The sequence below is a fragment of the Syngnathus acus genome, chromosome 13 (assembly GCF_901709675.1).
Source record: "Syngnathus acus chromosome 13, fSynAcu1.2, whole genome shotgun sequence".
NCBI classification, from domain to species: domain Eukaryota; kingdom Metazoa; phylum Chordata; class Actinopteri; order Syngnathiformes; family Syngnathidae; genus Syngnathus; species Syngnathus acus.
In genome coordinates this window covers 8,850,870-8,878,032 of record NC_051098.1, presented here as the reverse complement: position 1 = coordinate 8,878,032, position 27,163 = coordinate 8,850,870, and the positions used below count along the sequence as shown (strand labels likewise).

The 27,163-nt window shown below is 43.0% G+C and overlaps 3 protein-coding genes across 3 annotated transcripts; 1 reads left to right on the top strand and 2 right to left on the bottom strand.

Annotated features, from left to right (window-relative positions):
- The first annotated feature begins 297 nt into the window (after positions 1 to 297).
- On the top strand, positions 298 to 15,973 carry LOC119132278 (period circadian protein homolog 2-like). Its single transcript, XM_037267399.1, has 22 exons — positions 298 to 464; positions 3,214 to 3,772; positions 4,318 to 4,410; positions 4,588 to 4,742; positions 4,876 to 4,997; positions 5,132 to 5,333; positions 6,335 to 6,386; positions 7,086 to 7,228; positions 7,407 to 7,485; positions 7,577 to 7,683; positions 7,801 to 7,954; positions 8,084 to 8,192; positions 8,275 to 8,542; positions 8,819 to 8,957; positions 9,041 to 9,177; positions 9,913 to 10,110; positions 10,314 to 10,559; positions 11,486 to 12,528; positions 13,070 to 13,301; positions 13,389 to 13,626; positions 13,743 to 13,893; positions 14,015 to 15,973. Exons 2-22 carry the CDS (start codon positions 3,330 to 3,332, stop codon positions 14,168 to 14,170), a joined length of 4,467 nt encoding a protein of 1,488 aa, XP_037123294.1. The 5' UTR covers positions 298 to 464; positions 3,214 to 3,329; the 3' UTR covers positions 14,171 to 15,973.
- A 4,028-nt stretch (positions 15,974 to 20,001) lies between these two features.
- Positions 20,002 to 21,827, bottom strand: her13 (hairy-related 13). Its single transcript, XM_037267466.1, has 4 exons — positions 21,630 to 21,827; positions 21,458 to 21,544; positions 21,280 to 21,361; positions 20,002 to 20,991 (listed from the first exon to the last, which is right to left on the bottom strand). The coding sequence occupies exons 1-4, from the start codon at positions 21,714 to 21,716 to the stop codon at positions 20,546 to 20,548; spliced, it is 702 nt and encodes a 233-aa protein (XP_037123361.1). The 5' UTR covers positions 21,717 to 21,827; the 3' UTR covers positions 20,002 to 20,545.
- Positions 21,828 to 24,193: 2,366 nt separating this feature from the next.
- Positions 24,194 to 25,642, bottom strand: her8.2 (hairy-related 8.2). Its single transcript, XM_037267467.1, has 4 exons — positions 25,521 to 25,642; positions 25,311 to 25,406; positions 25,152 to 25,230; positions 24,194 to 24,897 (listed from the first exon to the last, which is right to left on the bottom strand). Exons 1-4 carry the CDS (start codon positions 25,581 to 25,583, stop codon positions 24,560 to 24,562), a joined length of 576 nt encoding a protein of 191 aa, XP_037123362.1. The 5' UTR covers positions 25,584 to 25,642; the 3' UTR covers positions 24,194 to 24,559.
- Positions 25,643 to 27,163: the final 1,521 nt, after the last annotated feature.

Here is a 27,163-nt window from a genome sequence, read left to right as displayed (position 1 = left end):
CCATTAAAAGTCTGTACAGTCTTTTGCTTTTATGTAATTCCCGTCTACAACGCGTTGTTTAGAAGTCTCAACTAACCGGCTCGCTCCACGCGAGACACGTAACATGGGATTCCACGTGCGGAGGTTGGCTTGTTTATATAAAATGATTGGCAGGTTCTTCGGGCAATCAGCTCAGGTCTTTGTAAACTCGTCACGTTTTCCACAGATATCTACGATTTCTGGCCAATTGCACAACGGTAGAGGCGGGGAGAGAATGAGGTCGCGCTACGAGTTCGCTGATTGGCTGGTGTATCTAAACCGGAGGAAACTGGGGGAGGACTTGCCGACTACTGTGTCAGCCTGTCAGAATGCCGTCTCTCATTGACGAACACTGAGCTTTACGTGGGTCTTGTTTTTGCCTTTCGGCTTTATTTTTACATGTCGTCTGACACGTCCAGAAAGAGGATTTTTTTTTTATCAAGCAGGTGAGTTTATGCTTAAATTCCTCCTTGTAGATGTAGTCAGAGTTGCATAACTAAGTCCGATCTGCGCATGCGCGGCCACTCTGTTTGCTCTACATTTTTACTATTTTTAAGGCAGAAATAGCATTTGATTGTTTTGTGAATACCTATAAAGGAAGACGATGTCCATTTGTGCAACATGGGCCCTTTGGGGGCACGCGAATGCTGTTTTTGTGTCTGTTTGTACTCCACAAACGTCACTTTTACATAACTGTGTCAGTGTACCGTGCTATGGATTGCAGGTCAACGTGTGTGTGGATTGTGAATAGCAGGTCACTGTGGGTGAGGGGGAGGAAGGGATGATTTTTGCCCCTTTCAAGCGTTTTTATTGTATATTTTCTGACCTTTAAAGTACAAGCACATGGGAGTATGCGAAATAATCGATGTCAGTCAACATGATGTCTTCATTGTTACCAACGTGGAAGCCGGTTAATAGGCATAGCCAGATTCATGGGTGTGAAAATGTATTTGAAATGTAAAAATCGCAACATTCTGTCATGTTTGGGGATAACCGATTGAAATGAGGCAATTCTGCAGCTGCATAATAGAAAAGTGGAAGGAATTATTAATATATGGTTATTGAGGCCTTACAGAAATCTTAAAGTTTAAAACTTAAACCTTCCCTTCCACAGTGAACTGTGAAAGCTTTTTTTAAACAGCTTTTTTTTCTCACTCATGATAAATCTATGATTGTTTTCTTTGAGCTACGGTGTTTCCCTAGTTTTAATTTTTTAACTTCTGAGTACACAGTTTTCATTTGTCTAAAATTCAGGAAGTCACAGAGGATTATTTCAAAACATTGGAATATAAATCAATCTTATTCTTGGAATTATTTAACTATTTATGTCTTGTTTATGTTGTGTCTGTACAGAATGAAATTAAACAAGAGATATCAAGTTACAATTATATTCCCTCTGTATTTGGGACTTTTGTTATGTTACTCTTATAATTTCTGTTGGTAATGAGTTCGATGAAGTGCCACGCCTGGATGAAGTGGAAAACATTTGGTTTTATGAAACAAGGCTATGGTGGCTGGATCCAAATCCATGTGACTGGAGCAGCCGTTGTATAATGCTGCGATAGCTGGGCTAGTATGACTGGTTCAGCCCCTGGATAATGATGCAGTGCTTAAAGCACTACTGTACTTGACTTTAGTTTCATTATGTCATTCTGAGATTTATGCGTCTGCGAGCATGTTTCTATGGGACGTTGAAGCTTTTTCCTTGGCAATTTATTTATTTGCCATTGCTTGTGTGTTCTCAGTGGAAGGAGTCTGTGGTAAGTTTCTTTTTTCCAGGTTCTTGTGTCATTTTCTCTTGCCCTTTTAAACAGTATCTTGTTTTTTTCTGTATAAGTTTAATACAGAAGCAAAGCCAGGGCATGCTTCATTATATGCTGATGTTTTTATTTTTACTTTCTTCTGATGAAAATCTAGTTTTGTAACGTTTTCTTTGATGAATTGGCAATTCAGTGGCATTAGAAACTTAACTATTTATCAGAGAATTTGTGGGTTATTTTATAGTGTTTTTGTGGTGAAGAATGCTCTTTAAGAAACGTACCATATCATATAATATACACACGTTATTTATTTCTTTTTTAAATGTGAGAGCAAAGGAGATGTTTGCCATTGATTGGCTATTATGACTTTAACATGTTGACACTCCTTGTTCTCTCCTGACTGGTTGTTGGCTGCAGCCAATAGGAGGTCTCCTCTGAACTTCAGACCATGTGAAAAGCAGCAGGATGTGTGGCTGCTTAGACTTCATTGTGTGTTTTAAGAGAAATACCTGTATTTCTGGGGGGTTTTGCACAGAGGTGCTTATGTAAAGAGTAGAATGATCAAATTGCTCAAAATGGTTTACATAAGTATTGTAGCTGCAGCTTGCTTGGATTTTTTCCACAGTGCTTGTTGCAGGGTGGATTAAACAAACATACTGGAAGTACCTCTTCAAGAATCTTCTGCATTGTAATTGTATTGTCTCTTAATGACATAAGTTGTCTTTTGAAGAAACATGTCTGATATTAACTTTGTTAGTACAGTATTAGGGAATGGTTGCTATCAGACACACAGAAGGCACATCACCTGTATCGTATTGCGCCTCCGAGCAAATTCTGCTGCGCATCTCTGCGTCACATAAGATGGATAATTGACCACGTTTGTGTAGAATGACTATCTAAGGCATTATTAACATACCATTATGTGTATTAAATGTGCTCTCTGAGAGCTGTTGTACTTGAGTTTTCCAGTAGATGACTTAATCTTGAAAAACAATGCTCCAAATCTGCATCCAAATGTGTTCTGTGGTGGCTATCCTTTAGAGAGTACAAGAATGATGATTGCAAATATGTATTATGACTGCTACTGTATTTGAAATATTCGTTTGACTGTAGAGATATTTCATAGTTGTATACTGTTCTTTCAATTGAAATGCTTCACCCAAAAAGGTTGGAATTCCCTTTTATTTTTGATGATTGAACTTTTGAGGAATGGGTAGTCTGTGAAGGTGTGTGCATGCGCAGGTGGAGTGTTGGTTTATTTTGGAAGACGGTGCCCTGTCATTTCGCATCCAATGCCAAACTGTCTGATCGGATCACAGTCCTGACCACTGGATTTTTGATGTACAGCTTCTCCGAACAGGCTCAGATTATTTGTTGTTTGCGCATGAAAATCTCATTGCAATATAATAATGCATATTATTTTCTTTTATTGTAGAGCGAATGCTTCCTGGTGAGGGATCAACTACGCTTGCACCCCACTACAATACCGTTTGTGGTGCTGCCATGAGGAAGACAATTTAAAGTCCCATCTCCCGTCCATTGGCCCATTCCATGTCAGAGAGCAGTGACTCTCAGCATTACCTCTATTCAACCCTGGACGGGCGGGAACGGTCCCGCGAAAGGGTCGGCCTTCAAGTGGAGGAAGGAGAACTTTCCCCGTGCTCCGCCATCAGCCAACTTCACCGTATGGCCAGCAGTTACAGCGAGGGTTGTGGCAGGAGGGATGGGGGCGACATGGAGCCAGAGTTGGGCTTGGCTTCAGAAGGCAGTGACAGCAGCCAAGAGCACCCTGCCTCGCCTGGTTCTCCCCACGATGAAAGGAAGCGGACACGCTTACACGAAGATGTAGAGATGGCCGGCTCAAGTGGGAGTGGGACCGAGTCCCATGGCAACGAATCGCATGGAAATGAGTCTCACGGCAATGAATCTGTGGGCAGCTCAAATGGAAACGAGAAAGATTCCGCTCTCCACGAGTCATCGGGAAGCAACAAGAGGTGAGAGCACCCTAACGCACTCAATCGTGTATGAATGTTCCGCCGTTATGTGGAAGCGGACCATCTAGGTCATGGAAGTACGGATCATTAAATATAACAGAGGGGCCATTTTCTCCTGTATGAGTCATGGCTGCAACGCTGTCTTGCTTTCTTTCGACTCAAATTGATAGTGACACAAAAGTTTTATTCACAAGCACTTTAATTCTTAAAACTAATGTACTGCCTTCTGAACTATCCCTATGAAGTCACCCGTGACCAATTTAAAGTAACAGACAACATTTTTGATTATTAGTCTGATCCTTTTGGTCCGTGTAAGCGCAATGCAAAATTTTTGGAATGTCTAAACTCAAATCCTGGACAAGTTTTCATGGACTAATTGGTTTCCTTGGGAGCCCTCGAAGAGCCATTGCGACCCTAAGCACCTTGGTAACTTTTTAACATGGAAAGTTCAACTAATTGAATGTCAGGCATTTCTCGTTCAAGCGCTTTTTTTTTGCTGCTCTTTTGCTCTTAACATTGTCAATACCATGTTGTTTATTGTACAGCTCAAACTCTCACAGCCCCTCGCCACCAAGCAGCTCCAATGCCTTCAGTCTGGTGAGCTCCGAGCAGGACAATCCATCTACTAGTGGTTGCAGGTTAGTATGAACCTTACACATGTTTGGCTCCTTAATTCATCACGTTGACTCACCTCAGTGCCAGTCTCTCCCACCATCATTCCTCCGCCAATTTATACCCCCGCGCTCAAGAGTGTGCCAGCCTCGGTGAGACCTTTTCTCTGATGCACATGTATGTGTCTCGTGTACGCTCTGCAGCAGCGAACAGTCGGCTAAAGCGAAGACACAGAAGGAGCTCTTCAAGACCCTTAAGGAACTGAAGATGCATTTGCCCAAGGAGAAGAGGAACAAGGGCAAATCCACCACTGTCAACACACTCAAATATGCTCTACGGTGTGTCAAGCAGGTGAAAGGTAAGATATCCAACTCGTGTCAGTCCGCAACAAGAACATACCATCAATGTTGGATATGTTTGTTGGGCAAATGTTGTCATGCATCAGCATCTTCAATTACAGCTTTACAGATGTGGTGTTTTTTCGTTCACAGCCAACGAGGAGTATTACCAGATGCTGATGATCAACGACAGCCAACCACCTGGTTTTGAAGTGTCGTCTTACACCATTGAGGAGATCAACAGCATCACTTCTGAATACACCCTCAGAAACACTGTAAGTTCTTTTGTCACACGTAAGCCTTGACTTGATATACATTTATTCATTGCTGCTCAAAGGTTGCCTCTTTCGACTGTACTTTTTTTTTTTCTTTTAAAGTGTCTAACGGCAACCTACTTTGTTTCTTGCAGGACATATTTGCTGTGGCTGTCTCACTAATCACAGGGAAAATAGTTTACATCTCCGATCAGGCGGCGACCATCTTAAACTGCAAGCGTGAGGTGTTCCATAATGCCAAGTTTGTGGAATTCTTGACGCCTCAGGACGTGAGCGTGTTCTACAGCTTCACGACTCCTTACCGCTTGCCCTCGTGGAGCATGTGCACTGGAGCAGGTAACAGCAATCTCTAAACTGGTGGGATGTGTTGCATTCAAACACTCTAAATGGGGGCAGGATTCCCACCAGCTGCACCAGGCACGTGGGAAACCCACATGAAACCTAAATTTCACCACCTGCACACATAGACTCATCCGTTTCCTTCACATGAGCCACCCACTCACACATGTCTGTACACACGTCGCACATATTTTATTAGCATGATCAATATCACACAAACCAATTTATGCAGACACCTGCCACACAGTTTTTTATTATACTCTTTAATATACACTGCCCTCCATAATTATTGGTACCCCTCATCAAGATGTATTCTGTAACTTTTCATGAGTTCTTTTATCCCCTTTAAAGTAAATCCAACCTTTAATTCAAATGCATTTATTCAGTGGCTAAGAAAAACCTACACTGAGGAAATTCTTTTTTTTTTTTTTTTACATCAAACATGTGCCACAATTATTGGCAGCCCTGATGTTAATACTTAGTACATACCCCTTTTTCTAACAAAACAACACTTAATTTACTCCTATGTTTCAAACGAAGGAGAATACAGAGAAGAAGGTTTTTCGACCATTTCTCTTTGCACAAGCTCTTGAAATCATCCAGCAACCTGGAGAAGAGCTTGAGGTCTAGGGACCGAGATAACCATTCAAGGAGCTTATTGGTGTATCTGGTGAATCATAACTACAATTTTCCAGAAGAGAGTATGCTTCAGCAATAAAAAACAAAATTACCAGAAGGCTTTTAACTAGGGGTGCCAATATTATGGAGTGTATGCTGGCTCCTGCCGTTTTCAGATATCTTAAAAAAATAAATAAATAATACACCTTCAGTACAGCAGGTATTTTTGTTATCTTAATAAAATGTTGGTTTGGGGATGTTTTTGAGTAGAACTACACTGACGTTTTGGCCAACTGCAACGGATGGGTGATTCTGGTCATGCGCACTGTTGAGTATATAGTCATCCTGTTTCTCCACCCTCCTCCCTGTGTTTATTTCAGAGTCTTCTCCCACGGAGTGCATGCAGGAGAAATCCTTCTTTTGCCGCATCAGGTGAGTGAGAGCGCACGGCAGATTCTGATTCATAGATTTCTGCTCTAACAATCCCTGAGTAAGACAAGTCGCACCAAGCAGGAGCAAAAAGAGTGTGTGGGGTAGTGCTGAGAGCTTCTAATATTCAGCCCCTTTTGTTTTGCACTTTCTTCCCAACTGGGCTTAACACCGCTATTCTTGGGTTTACCCGCCTTAGTTTTGGCTGCTTGGGCTTTTTTCCCCACCACAGAAAAATACTACTCCTAGGTCACTTGCTTGAAGCCGCATTAAAGGCTTAACTTGAGGTCACCAACCAATCTTCTTGAAACTATTTGAGGGCTACATGTACGATTCATACACACTTCTGAAATTTGTTTAAAATACCCAATTCATAAATATCAATACGCAACACTTCTCTAAATCTATGCAAGTTTTTATTTTTAAATGATGATACACACTTCTGAAATTTGTTTAAAATACCCAATTCATAAATATCAATACGCAACACTTCTCTAAATCTATGCAAGTGTTTATTTTTAAATGATGACTCCTACAACATTCTTAGAAAATTACTAGTTGGTGCGCAACTGCACCATGTTGCTGACCCGTACTTTGAACTATCGATAATAAGACACAACACATCAAAATAACTGCAAGTGCAAGTCTGCTTGTGATATAAATGAAACAAAACTAATTGAACTATTCATCTATGTGTTTCAGTGGCGGGAAGGAACACTATGGGGACATGCAGTACTACCCATTCCGCATGACTCCTTACCTAATGAAAGTTCAAGATGCGGAATTGTCTGAGGAACAGTTCTGCTGCCTTCTGCTGGCAGAAAGGGTGCACTCCGGTTATGAAGGTGAGACCACTAATGTGATATGTGAGAAGCATGATTCACTTCCTGCTTTAGAAATATGAATTTGATGGGGGCCAGTTAGGCAATTTAAAATGTACTTCTTTTCCATCCTTGATTTAAATTGGTTGGATTTCAGCAAAGGGCTAATGCAGACTTTTTTTTCTCTGTTCTCTGTTACTAGCACCCAGAATCCCTCCTGACAAGCGCATTTTCACCACCACACACACCCCCAACTGTGTTTTTCAGGATGTGGATGAAAGGCGAGTAAAAGAATGCCTTTTGAACTTAATGAACGAGGTTATGTTGATGCATGTGGGAAATAATTTCTAATATTCTTATATTCTCCATCAGGGCTGTTCCGCTGCTGGGTTACCTCCCCCAGGACTTGATCGGGACACCTGTACTGCTCAATCTCCACCCGAATGACAGGCCTATCATGCTGGCCGTGCATCGCAAGAGTAAGGCTAGATTTCTTTCTGGGTTTTTGATATGTGCCATCTGGCTATACTAATTACTACTTGTGAATTACTTGCATGACCATATCATCTCATAAACACTTTGCCTTCAACCAACAGTTCTAAAGTATGCTGGCCAGCCTTTTGACCACTCCTCAATCCGCTTCTGCGCAAGAAATGGCGAATACATTACAATCGACACCAGCTGGTCCAGCTTTGTCAACCCATGGAGCCGCAAAGTTTCATTTGTCATCGGCAGGCACAAAGTCCGCATGTAAGTCTTTTACTCGCACACATTAAAAGTTATATTACCCTTTTTGACGGCGAATTTAGATTTTGATCATTTATACAGGCGTTGTCCATATTCAAGTGGTTTTACTGACACGGTTGATGTTATTTTCAGGGCTCCTGTGAATGAAGATGTTTTTGCAGCCCTGGCTCCCAATGAAGGGAAGATGATGGACTCAGACATCCAAGAAATTAGTGAGCAGATCCACAGGCTTCTCCTACAAGTATGTATACACATTATAGTTTATTTAAACACACCTTATCACAAGCTTTTGCCAGCTTCTGTAATGGCTTCTCTACCCTTAGCCGGTTCACAACATGGGATCCAGTGGTTATGGTAGCCACGGCAGCAACGGTTCTCACGAACAACAGGTGAGCAATGGCTCATCCAGTGAAAGCAATGGCAACGGGAACACAGCTGAGGAGACAAGCAAGGCCAAGCCCACCAGGACATTCCAGGAGATTTGTAAGGGAGTTCACATGCTCAAGAACCAAGACTCCCAGGTGTGCCTGCGCTCCCCTCCGCCTTCACCAGCTCCATACCCATCCAAACCCGAAAAGAAGAACTCTGATGGTAAGCTCAATTCTTCAATTATTGAAAGTGTTCATTTTAAGGTGTCACTGTTTTCTATAGAAGTGGTCAGAATCAAATTAAAATGTTGTTACAGGATGCTTTTCTACTGTGAGAAATCCTAGCATAGTGTCCTGAGACAGGTTACCCACAGAAATTGAGGGAGAGCGTGGCAGCTCGTTTGTTTTCTTTTGTACGCACGAGTTGTGCTAAACTCCTTTACATGCCTGCTGTGTATCTTTCTGACACAAGTTTCCGTTTCTCTTCCTACAATGGCAGTGTCTCAAAAGAGTCCAGTGGTGCGTCTGAAGGATTCTGCGGCAAAAGATGGTAATGCAGCTAGCATGGATGAATTCACCTTCAAAGACCAGACCGTCTGCTCCTACCAGCAGATTAGCTGCCTTGACAGTGTTATCCGGTAAGTGTTTGTGAGTGTGTGTCTGTCTGTGTTTGTGTAGTATTCCTTCTCAAGATTTATAATCTACCGTACCTTTCTTTCAGGTACCTGGAGAGCTGTAACATCCCCATTACTGTAAAGAGGAAATACCAGTTTTCTTCAAATACTACCTCCTCCAACTCCGATGATGACAGAAAGTGTACAGAGGACACTGTGCAGGCTCCTGGTGGTTCCAACACAGGTATGGGCTGATGATTCAGATACGTCCACACACCCACGTAGACACATAGCAGGGGTGGAAGGGTTTACAAAATTCACAGTTCGGTTCGTATCTCAGTTTTGCCGTCACGATTCTGGTTCTTAGACAAATGTCTTTTATGGTGAAGTAAAAACTAAAATATGTTCACAGCAGCATTATTATTATTATTTACTACTATCGTTAATGTGTCTTTTAGATTATTTCCTGTCACTTGAGAAATTCCCCTCTACATTTCTCGTGAATGACTTTTATTGGATTTATCCATCCATCCATCCATTTTCTGAACCGCGTAGTCCCCATGGGGGTCGCGGGTGCGCTGGAGCCTATCCCAGCCGTCACCAGGCAGTAGACGGGGGACACCCTGAACCGGTTGCCAGCCAATCGCAGGGCACACAGAGACAAACAACCATTTGCACTCGCACTCACACCTAGGGACAATTTGGAATGCTCAATTGGCCTACCAAACATGTTTTTGGGATGTGGGAGGAAACCGGAGTGCCCGGAGAAAACCCACGCAGGCCCGGGGAGAACATGCAAACCACACAGGAAGGGCCGGAGGTGGAATCGAGCCCGCACCCTCCTAACTGTGAGGCGGACGTGCGACCCAGCGCGTCACCGAGCCGCCTTTATTGGATTCAGTTATCAGAAAATGGATGGTTGCATGGATGATGAGATTTGTGAGACTCAGAGCGAACAATGGGTGACTCTGTTCTTTAGATGCTTTGATGCTTGAGAGCCAGCCTGGATTGTCAAACATGAAAGCGCTGAAGAAGTCCGAAGCCGCGGTGGTTGGAGCACCAATGGGACCCCTTCCCTTACCCAGCAAGGCCGAAAGTGTTGTGTCAATCACATCTCAGTGTAGCTATAGCAGCACCATTGTGCATGTGGGAGACAAGAAGCCACAGCCAGAGTCTGGTAAGTGTATATTCGCAGTTAAATATTACAATTCCCTCAGAAACAGAAGACAAAAGAAAGCTATGAGATGAGGACTTGAAACACTGGCTAATACGAAACAATATGTTGTAATGCCATGCAAAAAACAAGAGAGTGTAAGAGCAGCATAGGGTTTTAGATGGGGGCAATCCTAATGACTGACGTATTTTTGTTTGTTTTGGCAGAAATAATTGAGGACGTGGCTGAGAGCCCTGCCCCTCCTGCTCCGCCCGTTAGTGTTGTATCTCCGCTGAGCCAGGAGAAAGAGGCCTATAAGCGCCTGGGACTGACCAAGCAGGTGCTGGCAGCCCACACGCAGAAAGAAGAGCAGGCCTTCCTCACTCGCTGCCGAGAACTCTGTAAAGCCAGGACGTTCCAGAAGGACTATTCCACCCATCTGCACAGGCAGAAAGGGCCAGTCAACCCTGAAGGTAAGCAATATTTTCAGAATGACAACATGAAATGACTGTATATGGATTGTCACTAACTAAGTTCACTCCCTCTAACTTGGGGCGTTTTACTTGATATGAGCAGAGGCGGTCCTGGCTACTTTTGCGCCCTGGGTGAACCATGCATCGCGGCACCCCCTTCCGGAAACAATTTTTTTTGCCAACACCATCCGGTCCCTGAAACAACCTTAACTTAACATTGATCACGTCACGTATGCGTGCATCAGGTAATGCGGCCATAACATAGTGCGTGCACTGTCCATTTTTTTGTGCGGAAAATTTCCACATAACCCAATTGATTACATGTGGATAGGTATTGTTATTTTATGAATGCAGTGCAATTTACAATTTATTCAGAAGCAGTTGTGTGGCCTTGGAATCCCTCGCCCTTTTCCTCTCCGGCCTCTGCTGTCCCCCGCCGCCCTCTTTTTTTTATCTTGAGAGCGCTCGCCCACGTAGATTGCGCCCTGGGCGGTCAGCCATATTGCCCATAGCACAAACCGGCCCTGGATATGAGCACTGAAGTTGAATTCAAGTATGGCCTATTTCCATAGCTACTTACTAGTCTTGAACCACATAAGAGACAATCTCATTCTACTTTCACCTGCCCTTTGGTTTGGCTGTCTTGACTTTTGGTGCCAAAACTAGTTTTACAAATACTTTCAGCGGAAACAGAATAGAATGAGGAGTTGGTTTTTTGCTTTGTTGAAACAAAATGTTCCACTCCTGTGAAATGTTTGGCATACACGGTCACTAATATGAATTCTAGTTTGTCATAGTCTTTTGAGCTAGTTGTCAGTTGAGCTAGTATTTTGTGTGTTTGTGTCCTTGATGTGTTGAATGACCTTCTTGGTGAAATGCAGATATTGTGAAGTACAACATTCTGACCTTGTAATTGGTCACTTCAGAACCATCGGGACTACGAGGTGCTGCCAAACAGGGCACCACCCGGCCAGAGACTACTGCCAAAAAGGGGAACCGTAACAGAAAGTCCAAGAAGCCACGCATGAAGCATCCCGAGTCGTCAGACAGCGCCGTCTCGAACCGCAAACCCCGCCCCCCTCTTCAGGGCCTCAACCAAACGTCATGGTCCCCGTCTGAAGCGTCATTGTCAGCTTTCAATGTGTCCTACCCAGCCATGGTGCCCGCGTACCAGCTCTATCCACCGGCACCTGCGGCTCCAGCACAGGTCCCCCCTCCCGACCCCTCCCTTTCCACAGGATTTGTTGAGGGCCAGAGCAACCAAGTCCCTCCCACTGCCACTCCTTTCCCCGCACCCATTGTTGCGCCAGTGGTGGCTTATGTGCTACCAAATTACCTGTTCCCTCAAATGGGACCTTTGGGCCAAATGGGACCTGCTCCCAGACCAGCGTTTTTCCTGGAGCAGGCTCAGACGCAACCTCAGTTCAATGGCCATCAGCCCTTTCAGACGCCGCAGCCAGCGTACACCATGCAAACACAACCTCCCTTCACCAGCCAACAGATTTTCCCCGTGCCGACTGCCTTTCCAGCCCAGCAACCATTCCAGGCTCGGCCAACCACCTATCCTGCCCAGCAGCCCTTCACTGCCCAACCTACTTTCTCAGTCCAGACTCCATTTGTAGCTCAAGCCCCATATCCACCTCAGCCCTTCCCATATAGCCTAAGCACCCAAGCCCCTAAAGCCTCAGGTCTGGAGCCCAGAGAGGGGGCGGCTTCTCGCTCTTCTACTCCGGCGTCTGGAGCACGCGAGCGCACCACGTCACCGACGCTCTTTGAGTCACGGTGCAGCTCGCCCCTGCAGCTCAATTTACTCAGCATGGAAGAGGGCCAACGCTCCGTGGAACGGCAGGACAGTACAGTGGCCTCTGTTGGACTTCAGGGCACCAGTCCAGCGGCATGTTCTGCTGTAGCAGGACCTGCAGGGGAAAAGAACACGACCGCCTCAGCCAAGGCTGACAATCTTCAGCAGGTGAGAGGTCTTTTTTTTTTTTTTGTTGTTGTTTTTTTTGTTTTTCCCCACTATCTTCGATATTCTGCTTAAGGTCCGTTTACCAGTAGGCGCTTTGTCCTCTCTAGTACAAGAGTAGGTATTCGAATGACTACAAGGTTATTATACTTAATGTAAAGGAACAAAATAATGAACATTTTAGATGAAATAACTTTTTATTAATTAAAATGTTTTCTGTTGACAAAATGATACAAAATGAGCCAATCATAGCCAAAATGTCATTCCTTTTCATCTTTATTGATTTCATACATAAGATTTACATGTTTTAAGTGTAAATGTATTTATTTTTATTCAGATGGTTTTATGACAGCACATCGAGGTTGTCAGTTTTTTGGGAAATGTGTCGAATGTCACTCCATCACACCTCGTAATGTTACTATAGGTAGCGTGTGGTCCACTTTTTTTGTTTAATGTATGAACAAATAAAAGTTACTTTTATTGCAAATAAATGATCGCACAAATGGCAGCTTTTCCAACTTTTGTGGGGGTTTTTTCGTGTTAGGTGACGATGCAGGTTAATTCTCCAGAAGATGGCGCACATAGTGACGGTCACTCATCATCCTGTGACCTACTGGATATCCTTCTCCAAGAGCAGGAGGACTCTCACTCCGGCACTGGTTCAGCAACATCTGGCTCCATGGGCTCAGGATCAGGATCTGGATCGGGCTCGGGCTCAGGCTCTGGCTGCAATGGCTGCGGTACATCAGCAAGTGGAGCCTCAGGCAGCAGAACAGGTTTGTCCAGAGTTGCCAATCCAAGCCAACAGATAGCTGCTTTGAAGCCCCATTTGATTTGACTTGTTTCTCCTAACCGCTATGTAGGGAGCAGCAACACAAGCAAATACTTTGGCAGTATTGATTCTTTGGAACATGACCCAAAGACTAAAACCAAAGTCAAGGCGAGAGGAGAAGGAGATTCTGCCGATGGCCAGTCACAAGTCAAGGCGTCGGCCAAAGGCGAGGGCGAGCATTTCATCAAATACGTTCTCCAGGAGCCTCTTTGGCTGCTGATGGCCAATGCTGACGACAAGGCCATGATGACGTATCAAATGCCATGCAGGTGAGTCAACGATTCAGAGCAATAGTGGTGATTTGTAATTGTAAATGCACACTGAGTGAGGCTTATTATCCCTCCCTTGAGCAGAACATTACAATGTTGCATGACTTGTTCCATAGGGACATTCAGAAGATCCTGCGGGAAGACAAGGAACGGCTCAGACAGATGCAGAAGAGCCAGCCCCACTTTTCCTCAGACCAGCGGCGAGAGCTGCTGGAGGAACACCCGTGGATGCGAAGAGGGGGTCTACCTGCAGCTATCAATGTGAAGGTCCGCAGTGAAATCCTTAAAAGATTTGAGATGCAAATGTTTTTATCTGTGTGTGCTGGCCAGTCAAAGCATGCCAACCAACTAAAACCTTTAACGTGACTGTGTGTGTGTGTGTGTTCAGGAGTGTCTGTACTGCAAAGATGCTGCAGAGGACCACATCGAGGAGAACCTCCATGAAATGGACATGGGGGAGATGGGCGAGGAGCTGAGACAAGAATGCGAGAATGCTCAGAGCCAAACGGAGGAGTCGCAGCCCAAACTGGAGCCTGGCTCATGAAGCGTTCGAGGGAGAGGAGACACACTTGACCAGCCATGGACCCTTAACACACGAACACTCAGACACACAACATTGTAAATGTGACACGCAACAACCATGTGCCTGGCCGTCCTCAACAAGACTCTTAAACACAGATGAACTGAAGCTGTGATGATTGTGTGGATGCTGCGAGCGTGTTTGTTGACTCTGAGAAAGTGGGATCACGCAGCAGTCTGTTAACGCAGAGCCTTTATGCTGTACAGCTGTCTCAACACAGTCTCAGATATGAAATGTACACTTTTCCATTTTATTTAATTTCCCCCTTTTTCCTGGGAGACAACATGAGCATTTAATAATGTGTAGTTCAACTTTATGAAAGTAACTTAAAATGGAAGAAGACATGATTGTCACATTTGTTCCCCATGACGAATATTGGAACTGATGTGCTGTTGTCAGCAGGGACCTCTTTTTTTTTTTTTTTTTTTTTTTTTTTTTTTTAATATATATACGTATATCCTAGTTTTTGGACCATCGAATAGCACTTCTGTAGTCAGGCAAACCGACTGACGAGTGTCAGCGTCACTCATCAGCCACGGGACGGGACACGCAGTCTGACTGTAAATTGCCTCAGCAGTGACAATCAGATGCACACCACAAGACGTGCATTTAACTTGTTTTATTTATTCTGTAGTTGTTATAAACCAGACCAGGGTTTCTTATGCTACTGCCAAAACACTTCAAGATTGTATTAACAGTTGACTACTGTGTATGTTACATGTTAGTCATCTGCAGGACCTTAAATATCACTTTACTCGGAGATTTAATCTAAACCGGAGTATGAATCCTGCACACAAGAGGAAATGTGCACCATTATTTATTCCCCCCCCAAACCCCAAAGAGTATGAAATCCATACGAATCGAAGAGTACTTAACTTAGCGGAGACATGCATGCCTCGATGGTTTCCAGCACTGTATTCAATCCTTGTGTATTCTGTGAATACAGAATAATAGAGGAAATCAGGGGACCACAGCAAAGAAATATGTATCCAATATTTCTGCCAAAACAACCCTCTTGCTATTTTGTACAAAGTCAGGATGCTCGGTGCCCCGGAACCAGCTCAAGTCCTTCAACAAACTTGGGTTCGGTTTCGGAATGTAGCACAGGCTGGACCAAGGACATCCCACTCAGTAGTTTTTGTGGTTGTCCTTTTCTTTTGTTCTTTTCATTCAATTTGAAATGGGTTTCTATGGTCCTGTTTTGTCGTAAACAGACGTAAGTGTAGCTGGAGATGGGCATAGTCCCCTGTCATGTTACTACTGTGAACAGTGAAGAACTGCCCCTAAATGCGCAATTGTGCGATGATTCCCTTGCGTATGGGCTCCACGCCTCGGTGCATGGAGAGGAAAGAAACCCGAAGAAACTCCATTTGCTCTAATTGTACATCTCAGTACAGTGATAAGGATGACCCAGCGGTCTTAGATACGTTCCGCATTGAGAATGGAAATGTGGTTCATACATCAGGAATAGGAAATGGAAAATGTTTTTACGCCTTACTGTTTTCCCACAAAGAAAGAAGTCAATTAATTCCACACTGATGAGAGTGGTGCGTGAATGGGAGGAAACAGCCTGACCTGTAAATGCATAAATATATACATAAGCGGGACTGGCACATGAAAATGTGTCGCGTACAATGTTTTGTTGCCACTGTATGAGTCTGGTTAGATTCAATTATAGTGCAGTTTTGTGCATTTTTGTTTGTAGGAATTTGTGTTTGAAAGTTTGACATAATGTTCGAATAAAATTACAAGAACTATTTAAACCGTTGAAAGACTGCATCATATGATACATATTACACAGATAGTTATCAATATTTCTCATAAATAAGCAACAAGTGATAAAGATAGGAGTTCAAAAATACAAAGCCAAAGTGGCTCTCGTGCACAAAACTGATTGGAAGTCGCACGGTTGTGTTTTGAACTTGGGGCCCAAAAAGCATTAACTATTTGAAAATGATTGATTCTCAGATTTGTGATCACTTCCTAGTTGGACTTTTTGTGAATTTCTTACTTAATGCCTCAAAGAAATGATTTGCTTGAAAGGGCAAAGAGACTACATGACCAACGTCACAAAATGGACAAAACTAATTGCGCACTAAACAAAGAAAACATGTCTGGTATCAGCAAATAGATTTAGGTTCTCTGCAGCCACTGATTTATATATGTCTTTACACATACAGTAATGTTCAGAATAAAATATAAAAATAAAAATTGTAGTGCTATGTGACAAAAAATTCCAAGTTTTGAGTATATTTTTTATAGTTACTAGGCAGAATTACACATGCCTAGTTTGATGATTATGTATGTGACACTTTAGGGGACAAAATGGATTTTGAGATAACAATAGTTATTCATTCATATATTGACGTTTGATGAAATCCTCCAAAATCAGCACTTTTCAGGGAGCCCCCAACACCAGTGAGATATCAAAAATAATTAAGAAATTCAAAAACAAATGAACAATTAAATCAAATGACATTTTAGACATGTTCCTAATGGGGTATTTGTATTGAAATTTGAAGTTAGAAGGGTCAGTCACATTATGGAAAAGAATCAAAATCCCAAATGAACTCAATTCGATCAATTAAATCCGAAGATAATAGGGCGTGCGTGCTCACAGTGATGTGACTTCAACCTCAGTCTGCAACTGCACGCTCACTGGCCTCTGTGAGTGAATGTGTCACGCCCGTCCGTGCCAGAGCACGCTCGGCCGGCAACTTCCCTCAGCCACACCCTTTCATCGCCGTAATGTCTGTCACCTGCTTCCTCTTGTTACCTTATGTATTTAAGCCCTGCCTGTGTGTTGTCCTGTCGGTCTTGTCTGGAGGCTCAGGGTCAGAATTTTATCCGTGTCCAAGTGGACTTCTGTCTGTTTGCTGTCCGTGAGTCTCTATCCCGTCTGTGTGTTCGGTTCCCCACCTACCTCCCTTCCAACTCCTTTCCCTTCAATAAACCCCGCTTCAAGCTGCATTTGGTCACCCTGGTTCCAATCATTCCTGACAGAATGAAAACAAAAAAAGATTCTTATTAATGCAGTAGCATGCTTTTAAACACACATGGAGTACTCAGCCTTCTGCTGCTGCTCCTGCTCCAAGTGATTGTTCTCTCACAGTCAAAGACAGTTGAGGGTGGCTGCCGGCTCCCCAGGGGATCCTTTTCAGTGCCATATGCCACCGAGCGCCCGTTAAATCTTTCTCGGGCCAACTGCTGCATTAAGTAAGATGACCTTTGAACCAAAACTCAGCTGATGCATGAAGACGCTCGAGTCCTGCCTCATGTGTGATGGAGACAGAGAAGATGGCGTTGGTGGAGGAAAATGATCAGCTTTGGGTTCAACTAGGTTCAAGCTTCATATGGAGAAATTCAAATGGTGTAAATTGAAATGAGATCATCATATACCTGTTCTAATTTTGTTGGCTCAGTGTGTGTGCGTGTGTGTGCGTGCATATGTGTGTGTTGTGCCTTTGAAGAATCTGAGGCAGCTTGTATTCTTTCCAAGTTCTTTTCAGCTCTGCAAGGTTTTGACGCTTCCCTGTCAAATGGTCAGTGGCACCTTTGATCACGGCTACTCCTTGAGAGTGTTTCCTGTCACTTTCACACCCCTCTCCAACACTCAGCCTTGCTAATGACTTGTCTTAAATACTTTCAAGATCATCTGACAGCAACTATTCCATGCAAATATTCATTTATCCAATTTGGGCCGTGTGAAATGGGCTAACATTTGCTTTTACTGAGAATGTTTTCCACTATTGCTTGTTTCTGTCAGGAAGGAAGACGATGGCTGTCAGTACATTTTGATGGTGGGTCCATTCAACCCTGACAGGATTTAACAGCTTTTTGTCAATGAGCTTATGTGAGAAGAAGTGCGACTCGAAGGGGAGGATGTGCTAATGGGAACGCACACACACATTCACCAGCTACAAAAGGTACAGATCTAACGAAAACCAATGCAAAAGTTGTTTTGTTGAAGAGTTTTTGCATTTTTGAACGATGTATTTGGACATTTAATGAAGAATGTTCTTTTTGTCAAATAGCTCACAATAAACAGATTCAAGTTCAAGATTGGATTAAGGACTTCACAATACACGGATGAAGCCGTGCTGGGCTTCATATGGAATGAAAGTAAAATTCCGTTTCTTTTTGTTTTTGACACACCCTGTCTGTGTACCATGCGTGACGTTCTAACTGCATGCGGGTCAAGGACACAAAACCTTCAACAAAACATGTTTTGAAACAGCTTGTTATGACTGTGTGTGCATGTCTGTGCAATCAGGAACTAAAAATATTTGCCATGCAAAGTTCAATGTGAAGCAATTATTATGGATTAAAATAGCTCTTGAATAATTAAATGCCCTTGTGCAGTGTTCAAACAATGGCGAGAATATTATGAGCAAGTACAAAAATGTCTGTACTTGAGTAGATTTTTCACATATATGTATTTTATTTACATTTCAGACCATTTTTACACCATTACATTCCAATTTATTTATTACTTCCATGACAAAATAAAATCAGACTAAATTGTTTGCTGATGTAATGCCAGCATTGCAGTACACAAAGAAAAAGAAAACATCTGAAGCTGATTGTTCTGTTGATTGGAATTGGAAATAAATGTGCTCCAAATAATTACTGTTGTCAGTAATAAATCCACGGGGTCTTTAATATCCATAAAAGAAAATCAGCTTGGATAATTTGTGGCATGTTTTTCAAAGTACTGGCCCCTCTCCTTCTTTTACTGTTCTAAAGTTGGACACGCTATCAACATGTTTCTGCTGTGTATGCTTCCTATTCCCACATTCATTTTCAGTCTGGAGGCAGAAGGATAGACAGGATGCCTTTGAAGGTTTATATCCAATAATAAACTAACACGAGGAACTACATGCAAAACAAGCTAATTGCTATATTTGTGACTATTTTTGGTGAAAGCTATTAAATCCAAATTCTAAGTTGGCAACATTGAGTTCAACTCGTGATGATTCTGATGTGATCTCAACAATCTCATTAACAGCTCGTCACTCACAAAACAAAAAATTCTACGCAAAAGTCTTCACGTTGAGTCACATAAGTAGCTCAAGCATTTCCATCCAAGTATTTTATTAAGCAAATACAGAGATCTATACTTTATAGCAAGACAACAATTCTAAAGGAGTTTACAGGACAGATAAACTACAAATCTTTATGAAATACATTAGAAATATTTATATTAATCAGAGGCACTGCCAAACTTACATTTTCTAAAAGAGCTTGCTTCTCTCCTTACAAATGCTATTTACAGTCCATGAAAGTTATTCACATAAAAAAGGGCTCAATTCCTCATTTGTCCTTAGTGGCAGAACGATAAGTGAATATTGTGAGGAATTATTAGGCCACATGCCTTTGAGGAAACGACGTCCATCCACCCAATATACTGGTTGACTACATTTTTTTTTTAATCAGACATGTCAACTTTTCTAGATTTTTTTTGGCATTGATTCAGAATCTGCCCTTGTCTTTTCTCTAGCACAAAAGCTTTTCACAAAACAATAATAATAATATGTGCTATAGTAATATATTTATTAATATTTATGAATTAATGGTTAGGTTCTTTTCTGAAGCGTCAGAGCTATAGATTACAACACATGGTAAAATCCATATTGTACAAGGTTTTATAGGTCAAACTTAAAGACAAATAATGCAAACCTGATGTGCTAGGGGGTAAAAAATAGATGTTTTGAAATCAGGGTAAAAAATATGTTTAGGGACACATAAAGGCATCTCTGATTAAAATTTGCTGTTGACCAGTGTTATTGATATTATTTTCCTCGTTGGGGTCAGCATGGGTGAGGACAATCTGAACCGGTGGGCAGGGTGCAAATAGACAACCTTTTACACTCTAATTTGTATCCGTGGACAATATGGAGTCTTCATTTAACATGGCATACATGTTTTTGGAATGTAAGTCAGACTAAAAAAAAAGGAAAAACATGCAAACACCACACGGGTAACTCAAAGCTGAGCTTGGGGTCCACAACCTCAGCATTGGGAAGCAGATGCGCTACCCACTACTTCATTGTGCTGCCTAAAGGAAAAGCCACTCTTCTGAAATAACCAAGCCACAAAATCCAATGGACAGTTGCAGACGCTTTCAGTTGGCATGTGCAAAGAGACAGAAAAAAAAAAAAAAACATCGGATCCACAGAGTCATTGTGAAGGTGAGTTGTGGAGAGCATTTGTAAATCCATGGCCGTGGCAACTGTACAAGAGTGTGTTCATTCGTAATTAGTAAGTGTTTGTTTTGGGGTGGAATTTTTCCTCAAGGGTGCCCATAGATCCACGCAGCCCATGGAAACTGGCGGGCTCCTACCAGGGTCTCCACATGGACCTGGAGTAGGTCACGGTGGGCGTGCTCAGAGCTTCCCTGTTTTCCAAAGCCTCCGCAGTGCTCTGGTTATGCTCGCTGTCGGTGTCGTCCAGATCGGAGCAAGAGTCCTCGCCGGACGTGCCGGAGGACGACCCGCTGGACACGCTCCTTCCCCCGGGGGAGGCCAGCGTCGAACAAAGCGGGTCTCCGCCTCCGCGCCACGTGCCGTCTGCGTTCCCGGATGTGTCGGCAATTAGATCCATCAGCACGTCCTGGAGGTGATCTTCGTTGAGGGGCATGCACTCCAGAAGGTGGTTGAGCAGCTCGGCGGCCACTGTGGTGTCGATGCCGGGACAGGTGGACACGAACATGTGGACCTCGTGCATGCACTGGATGTAGCCGGCTGCGAAGCGCTCGCTTGCTTCGTGGCTCAGCGTGTCCGCTTCTGTTGGCGCAAGCAGATTAGGAAAAACTCACTGTGATGGAAATGTGACATAATTTTTTGTATATAAATATTACATGACATTGGATATTTTTAAGATCTCTCAAATCTCAGATGTTGGGAATCACTGAACTCATCCAGCCCATGCAGCAATCACGGACATTGATTAATTTCAGAGCCTGCATATCAAGGAGCCACACCAATGAATTTCATTTCAGCCTCCAGACTTTCAATTTCAATGATGATCGCTTATCTCCTCTTATATTTGAATGACATGGAAGATGTCCAAACCTTTGGCTCTGCTCTTCAGGACGTCCTCCACCTTTTTCACCGTCATCTCGAGCACCTCCGCGTTCTCCATCTTGGAGTGCAACTGTTGATAGGGGGATTGGAAATTCAAGTTAACAGTAAATTCTGAATGTTAATGTCATTTGAATAAGATGAAGCGCGCGTGCGTGTGCGTACTCACGTCTGCATCTGCTAACAAGGTCCTCAGCTCCTGCAGACTCTCGTTGATGCGAGCTCGCCTTTGCTTCTCCACCAGAGGCTTCCTTGTCTGCAACACATCACATTTCCACATGATTATTCCCACTGCGCTTTGCAGCCCAGTGCCACTTATTCTCCTATGTCCTCTCGCCTACCTTCCTGTCCACCTTCTGGATGCCATAGTAGCACTCCTCCTCTTGCACGTCAATATCGCTCTTGCTGTGCCGAGCAGAAGGAGCCATGTTGCGTAGTCGAGCTTTCAGTCCTCTCGTGTTTATTGTGCAATACAAGTGAGACGTGGTGCAGTCGCCGGCTGACTGTTGTAAGTATTTATAGGGGCTTATTTACATGTGAATAGGGGCCGAGCTGCTCCTGCTGGGGGACAACAGAGCGCACACGGCAGCAGCCAATAGGCAAGCAGCTCTTTGTCTCTGGTCAGCAACGCAAGAGCTGGACAGACTTTAATGAGAGAGTTTTTCTGTGTCAAGGCAGCGACTACTTCATTTTTCCCCATCTGTATGCAAAACTTAAGAGTAAAGGCCACAGAACGTGCGATACTGCTCACATTTATTTATTTATTTATTTTTTTATTTTTTTTATTTATTGCTTAAATGGCAGATGGCTAGCTATTTCTTCCAAGCGAAGCCTATTTTATAATATGATGTGCAAAAAATGTAATTAATTTACTTTAATATTTAAAATTTACTTAATACTGTACTCTTGTCCCACCAGTGTATTTGGCACACAATAATAAATAATGCATATATACATTTTTGCATATGAATAAGGAAGTTAAGGTCCATTAATCCTTGTCATATGTATTTGTGTTAACAGTAGTTGCAATTGTGCTATATTTAACACATTTATGTTTGATTTTTTCTTCCACTGTGTTTTTATTTTGTATTCATTTAGTTTTAAAAGACACAGCCACTTAAGGTTGTAAAAATCAATGTTAATATAATTAATATTAATTGAATTAATTCCATGTATTTTTTGTTTTTGTCATAATATGCAGCCCTGTATGACATAGCAAAAGATAAATGAGATGACATCCATTACAACATATAGTCTGTGATGTACGTTGAAGCTAAATAATTCAAATTACATTAGAATTAAATCAATGCAAACTACATCTAAAATGATAAATATAAAATTTAAATATTCCTAGATGTCATAATAAAAAATAAAAAAATAGAAATGTTCTTGTATTGGATCTGGATGGATTCCTTAGGCAAGTTTTGTGCCCGACCGTTCCCCTTTCTTGCTCGCTTTTGTGTCCATGCCTCAGCAGATCGCCTCGCCTGTTGGGTGGTTGTAATGCGATGCCTTCAGTTGGCAGCTGCTGCTGCTGCTGGCGGCCCCTCGGCCCAAACAGAATCAGCCGGGGGAATTAAGGGCCCTTATCCAAAGAAAGCGACAGGTGTTGCATGGCCCGTGTCTGCTGCATATGCGTTTGTTCTCCCTGTTTGTTGACTTCTGATTTGTGTGCAACTCTACTGTATTCCCACGTTATCAACCTCCTAACATTAAGATTGTGCTTCTACTTACTAAGACCGCACTTAAAATAAATATATTACGAAATCATACATTTTTTATTTCTCCCACTCGAGTGGAATATCTTTCTTTTTGCAGAATAGAATCTCTGCCCTGTTGTGAAGGTTCTGTGCAGTCTATTATTATGCAAACGAGCACTACAATGGAGCGGCTTTGATGAGAGATGCGCACAGTGTCTCTGGATAAACAAATACCGAGCACGTTTACGCACGGAAATGCCACTGTTGCGCGTCATTCTGCAAGAAGCGTCAGTAAAACTCTACTGCCCCAAATGAAGGAAGCGTCTCAGACCTTTGAAGTGGAATGGTTTTGGCACCTCGCCACCCCCAGAACCCCGCGCCATATCTTTAATGGTGCGGACTGGGAGCAGCTGTCCCGACCAGCCTTTGTTGGAGGGCTCGATGAGGGACCAGGCATCCCCCTCTCCATGAAGGGGGCCACTCATAACGACCATAATGAAGGAGAATGGGCCATATGTACAGCTTTGAAATCCCATTCATGAGTTACAACATCATTGCCCAGAATACACCCGCGGTCGGTCTCAGCACTGCATTATGGGAGTGATATTGTTTTTCCTAATGTATTTATATTTAATACAGATTAGACTTTTGTCAGGCGTAAAAACCAAAACGTCCCAAATAATGCTTACAGTGTCACTTCAAAACAATCAGAAAACCACCACACAAAGTGATGTCAGTCACAGAAGTGTGATGATAGCCATAGAAGTGGAAATGAAAGTTATTGCAATGTACGTAGCAGCTCAGCATGTTGTATGTTCTTTGTGTAATTGTGTGACTCTGCATTATTTGAGTGGAGTTGGGATTCCTTTTCATTTCAGTACCTGCTCAGTACCTGTTGTATGACTGGTGCTATTTCAGCTAATTAGCATAGAATATAGATGGACAGACGGATGGATGATGGATGAATGGATGGTTGGTTGGATGAATGGGTGGATGGATACTGTACTGACTGTGCAACAAAAGCCATGGACTGACATGTCAAAACAGCAAGTCAGTGCAATAGAAAATATTAAAAATGTCAACAATGGTATTTTACAAAAGAGTCATTGCAAATGGGGACATTTCTTGTAGTCTGAGTGAGGTCTTTGCAAAAAAGTCAAAGCAAACACATCCATTTATACAGTTGACCAAATTGCAGTCAGGACAACCTCAGTAAATAATATATTTTATTGTCATTGATATTAATTCAGCACAAGGATCAGACAAAGATCTATGCAATGGCAAGAAAGTGAAAGAATGAAGGAAAGAAATACATTATAATGGCAAATAAATAGCGTGTTAACACAATAAATACATGAAAGATTAATAAGGGCCTTCTACAATGCAGGCTACGAGAAGTCAACTTCGGACGGGAAGTACTGCGCAAAGGTCTTTATAGAAACATTATAGCACACCTAAAACGATAACGACTGGAACAAAACTGCCCCACGTTTGTCTTCTGAGCAGCATATCTATAAGATACATAACAGAGGTTGGCCTAACAACATGCTGATGGAATTGAATTGGGAGCTTCACCAGGGCCGCCACATCTCCAGCATCCCCAAGTGGGAACCGTGGAGCACAGCTCTATCCTGGCGCCCAGAGACAGCAGACACATGGCAGCCGGGCCGCTCCCTCCTGATTGAATCGCGCTGAGGTCGAGCACCTTGAGTGACCGGAGTTCCATGGACATAATTTCTGGCTGTGGGCTGTAGCTCTTCAGTGGACCTCGGTAAGGACTTGAGCAGGTGGTTGAGCAGGCGGGAGCCGAGCGTCTTATCCATCCAGTCACAAGTGAGGAGCATGTTGTGTACTTCATGCATGCACTGGATGTAACCTGTGCTGTATTTCTGCTGGGCCTCCAAAGGGTCTGCAAGGGAGGATGGCTGGTTAACATAGCGCCCCTAGTGGTGAAGACATAACCTGCATCAGGCGTTCCCTCCCAGAATGTTCTCATTGAAACATGTACAATGTCATGAGCAATTTGTTGGATATTCTACAGGCTTTTATTTCCAAAAATGATCATATATATACTAAAAAATTTAAATTACATTACAACATTACTCCAAAGGCACTATTTAAATAGAACAAGTTGCATCACACAAATCAGGCAAAGATTCTCACCATTAAGTTTATTTATCTGGATATTTTGCAGATGTTTCACTGTCATCTCGAGTATGTCCGCTTTTTCGAGTTTGGATTGCTGTTGAGAGACAAAAAGACAGTTTTCATAAAGTTCCTTTCTCTTCAGCCTTTCTGATCAAGAGCACGTGAAGTACTCACATCGAGTCTGAAGGCGCTGATCACGGTCTCTTTTAATTGATCCAAACAGTTATTTATCCTCTCGCGCCGTTTCCTCTCGATCAGAGGCTTCCGCATCTGTAAAGAGCAGAGGGGGAAATAAACCTCAGTTAAGATGTGTCACAGCTAAGCAACAAGTTGTACGTTTGTCTCAAACCAGAGAATGGTTAATAGTATAAAATGAAGGCACACCTTCCGCTCCTCTTTTGCACTGGCGTGTTTTCCTCCAGCGTGGGCCATCGATGAAGCAGTCATGATGCTGGAAGTCTCCTCTCTGAATCTCAGTGTGTCTCTAGGGCCCTCGGCGCGCTACGTCCCTCCTATTTATACAAACACGATTAGCATGTGAATACAGCAATTCTTTGGCTGTGGGATTTTCCCACACACACTCAAGACTGCCAGGTCACTGCCTCCATTCAAAAGATTTACCCAGAGAACCAACCGGCCTGGAGGAGGCGGGGGAAAAGCACGAGCAACAGATGTCCACCCTGAAACCATGCACTCTTTTGCAGGCCTCCACCCATGGAAAGTTGCAAGTTTCCTGCTCTCCCAGAGATGAACAAGGGTGTGCAGTTACCATGTATTTGCCCCGGGGAGCCCCTCAGCCATTCTTCGCGACAGCAACGTTATATTACACCTGCAAAGAGGCCAGAGCTCCGCTCCCAAAGGCCATAGACAGACGGAAACTAAATGTTGACAAATCACCAGGGAATAGGGCAGCACACGTGCATACACATTGGGTGTGACACAGTGCATATATTGTCCAGTCATGAAGTGAAATATCCTTGAATTGTGAAATGTAATTTTCTCTGGTGAGATTATTTAAAGTATTCTTCTTAAATAAGTTATTTCTGCACTTTCCGGTTCAACTGACATGGGGATAAAGCACCTTCCCCAAATCCCGTATCTCACTGAGCCGCGTGTTTGCAAGCGTACGGATGTTGGTATTTGGTTAGGGTTCCTAAAAGGTTGCAAACAATTGCAAACAGTTGCCAACAGTGTTTCAAAATTTGATGGTGACAAGAGAAACTGTTTGCAAACATTAAAATTGTTTAGGAATGTCTGGCTAATGTTTTTGCAACTGATTGCAACATTCAACAATAAACCCTGACGAAAAAAAAAAAACAGCATACGCAAAACCTTTGCTGCTCAGTGAGATACGGACTTAAAATACCTGCAGTGTGCAATTTGCTGAACGAGGGACCGGCTGACTGACCACACTTTGTACTGGCGAGTGTCGAGCATCTGCTTTTAGACGTTTTGCTGAGCAGATGTCAGATTGACCACATGCCCAACCTATCTTTGGACGGAGCGTTGAAGCGGGGGCTCGTGCACTGAAGCCACGCGACTGCCAGGCGAATGCTGGGTCGTGGGAACAGAGGATGAACAAAGGCTTGTATTCATGCAAACCTAATCAGCATGAAGAGAGTAATGACCCCCAGAGAGGCTGGACGGTGAGGCTGGAGAAGAGGAGGAACCTCTGGCAAGGTGACCAGTGCTAGCAGTCAGCTTCATCTTGAAGTGACACTTGAGGTGCAAACACAAATTATTAACATTATTTATATATACTATTTAACTATCAATTAATGGTTATAAGTAACCATTCATTAATAATCAATAACTCAATAAATCTATCGATAAATTTGTGTCTAAAAAAAACATCCATCCATCAATTTCAGTCAATTACATGCACTAAAGAAAACTTTAAATTAAACAAGAATGCATGGTGGATAGATGTTTATCTGGATGCGGCCTGGTGATCTGGTGAGCTGGTTCTCAGTCCAGGGTCAACTCTACTTCTAGGCTGTATTACACTACTCTATGTTTGAGTTTAG

Excerpts from the sequence above, each read along its gene's own strand:
- her8.2 (XM_037267467.1), bottom strand. The coding sequence starts at position 25,583 with ATGACTGCTTCATCGATGGCCCACGCTGGAGGAAAACACGCCAGTGCA. Across the intron at positions 25,407-25,520 it reads GTGCAAAAGAGGAGCGGAAG|ATGCGGAAGCCTCTGATCGA; the intron begins GTGTGCCTTCAT and ends TGCTCTTTACAG. Across the intron at positions 25,231-25,310 it reads TCAGCGCCTTCAGACTCGAT|CAATCCAAACTCGAAAAAGC; the intron begins GTGAGTACTTCA and ends GTCTCTCAACAG.
- LOC119132278 (XM_037267399.1), top strand. The coding sequence starts at position 3,330 with ATGTCAGAGAGCAGTGACTCTCAGCATTACCTCTATTCAACCCTGGAC. Across the intron at positions 7,486-7,576 it reads TTTCAGGATGTGGATGAAAG|GGCTGTTCCGCTGCTGGGTT; the intron begins GCGAGTAAAAGA and ends ATTCTCCATCAG. Across the intron at positions 8,543-8,818 it reads CGAAAAGAAGAACTCTGATG|TGTCTCAAAAGAGTCCAGTG; the intron begins GTAAGCTCAATT and ends CTACAATGGCAG.
- her13 (XM_037267466.1), bottom strand. The coding sequence starts at position 21,716 with ATGGCTCCTTCTGCTCGGCACAGCAAGAGCGATATTGACGTGCAAGAG. Across the intron at positions 21,545-21,629 it reads TCCAGAAGGTGGACAGGAAG|ACAAGGAAGCCTCTGGTGGA; the intron begins GTAGGCGAGAGG and ends GATGTGTTGCAG. Across the intron at positions 21,362-21,457 it reads CCTTGTTAGCAGATGCAGAC|TTGCACTCCAAGATGGAGAA; the intron begins GTGAGTACGCAC and ends CCCTATCAACAG.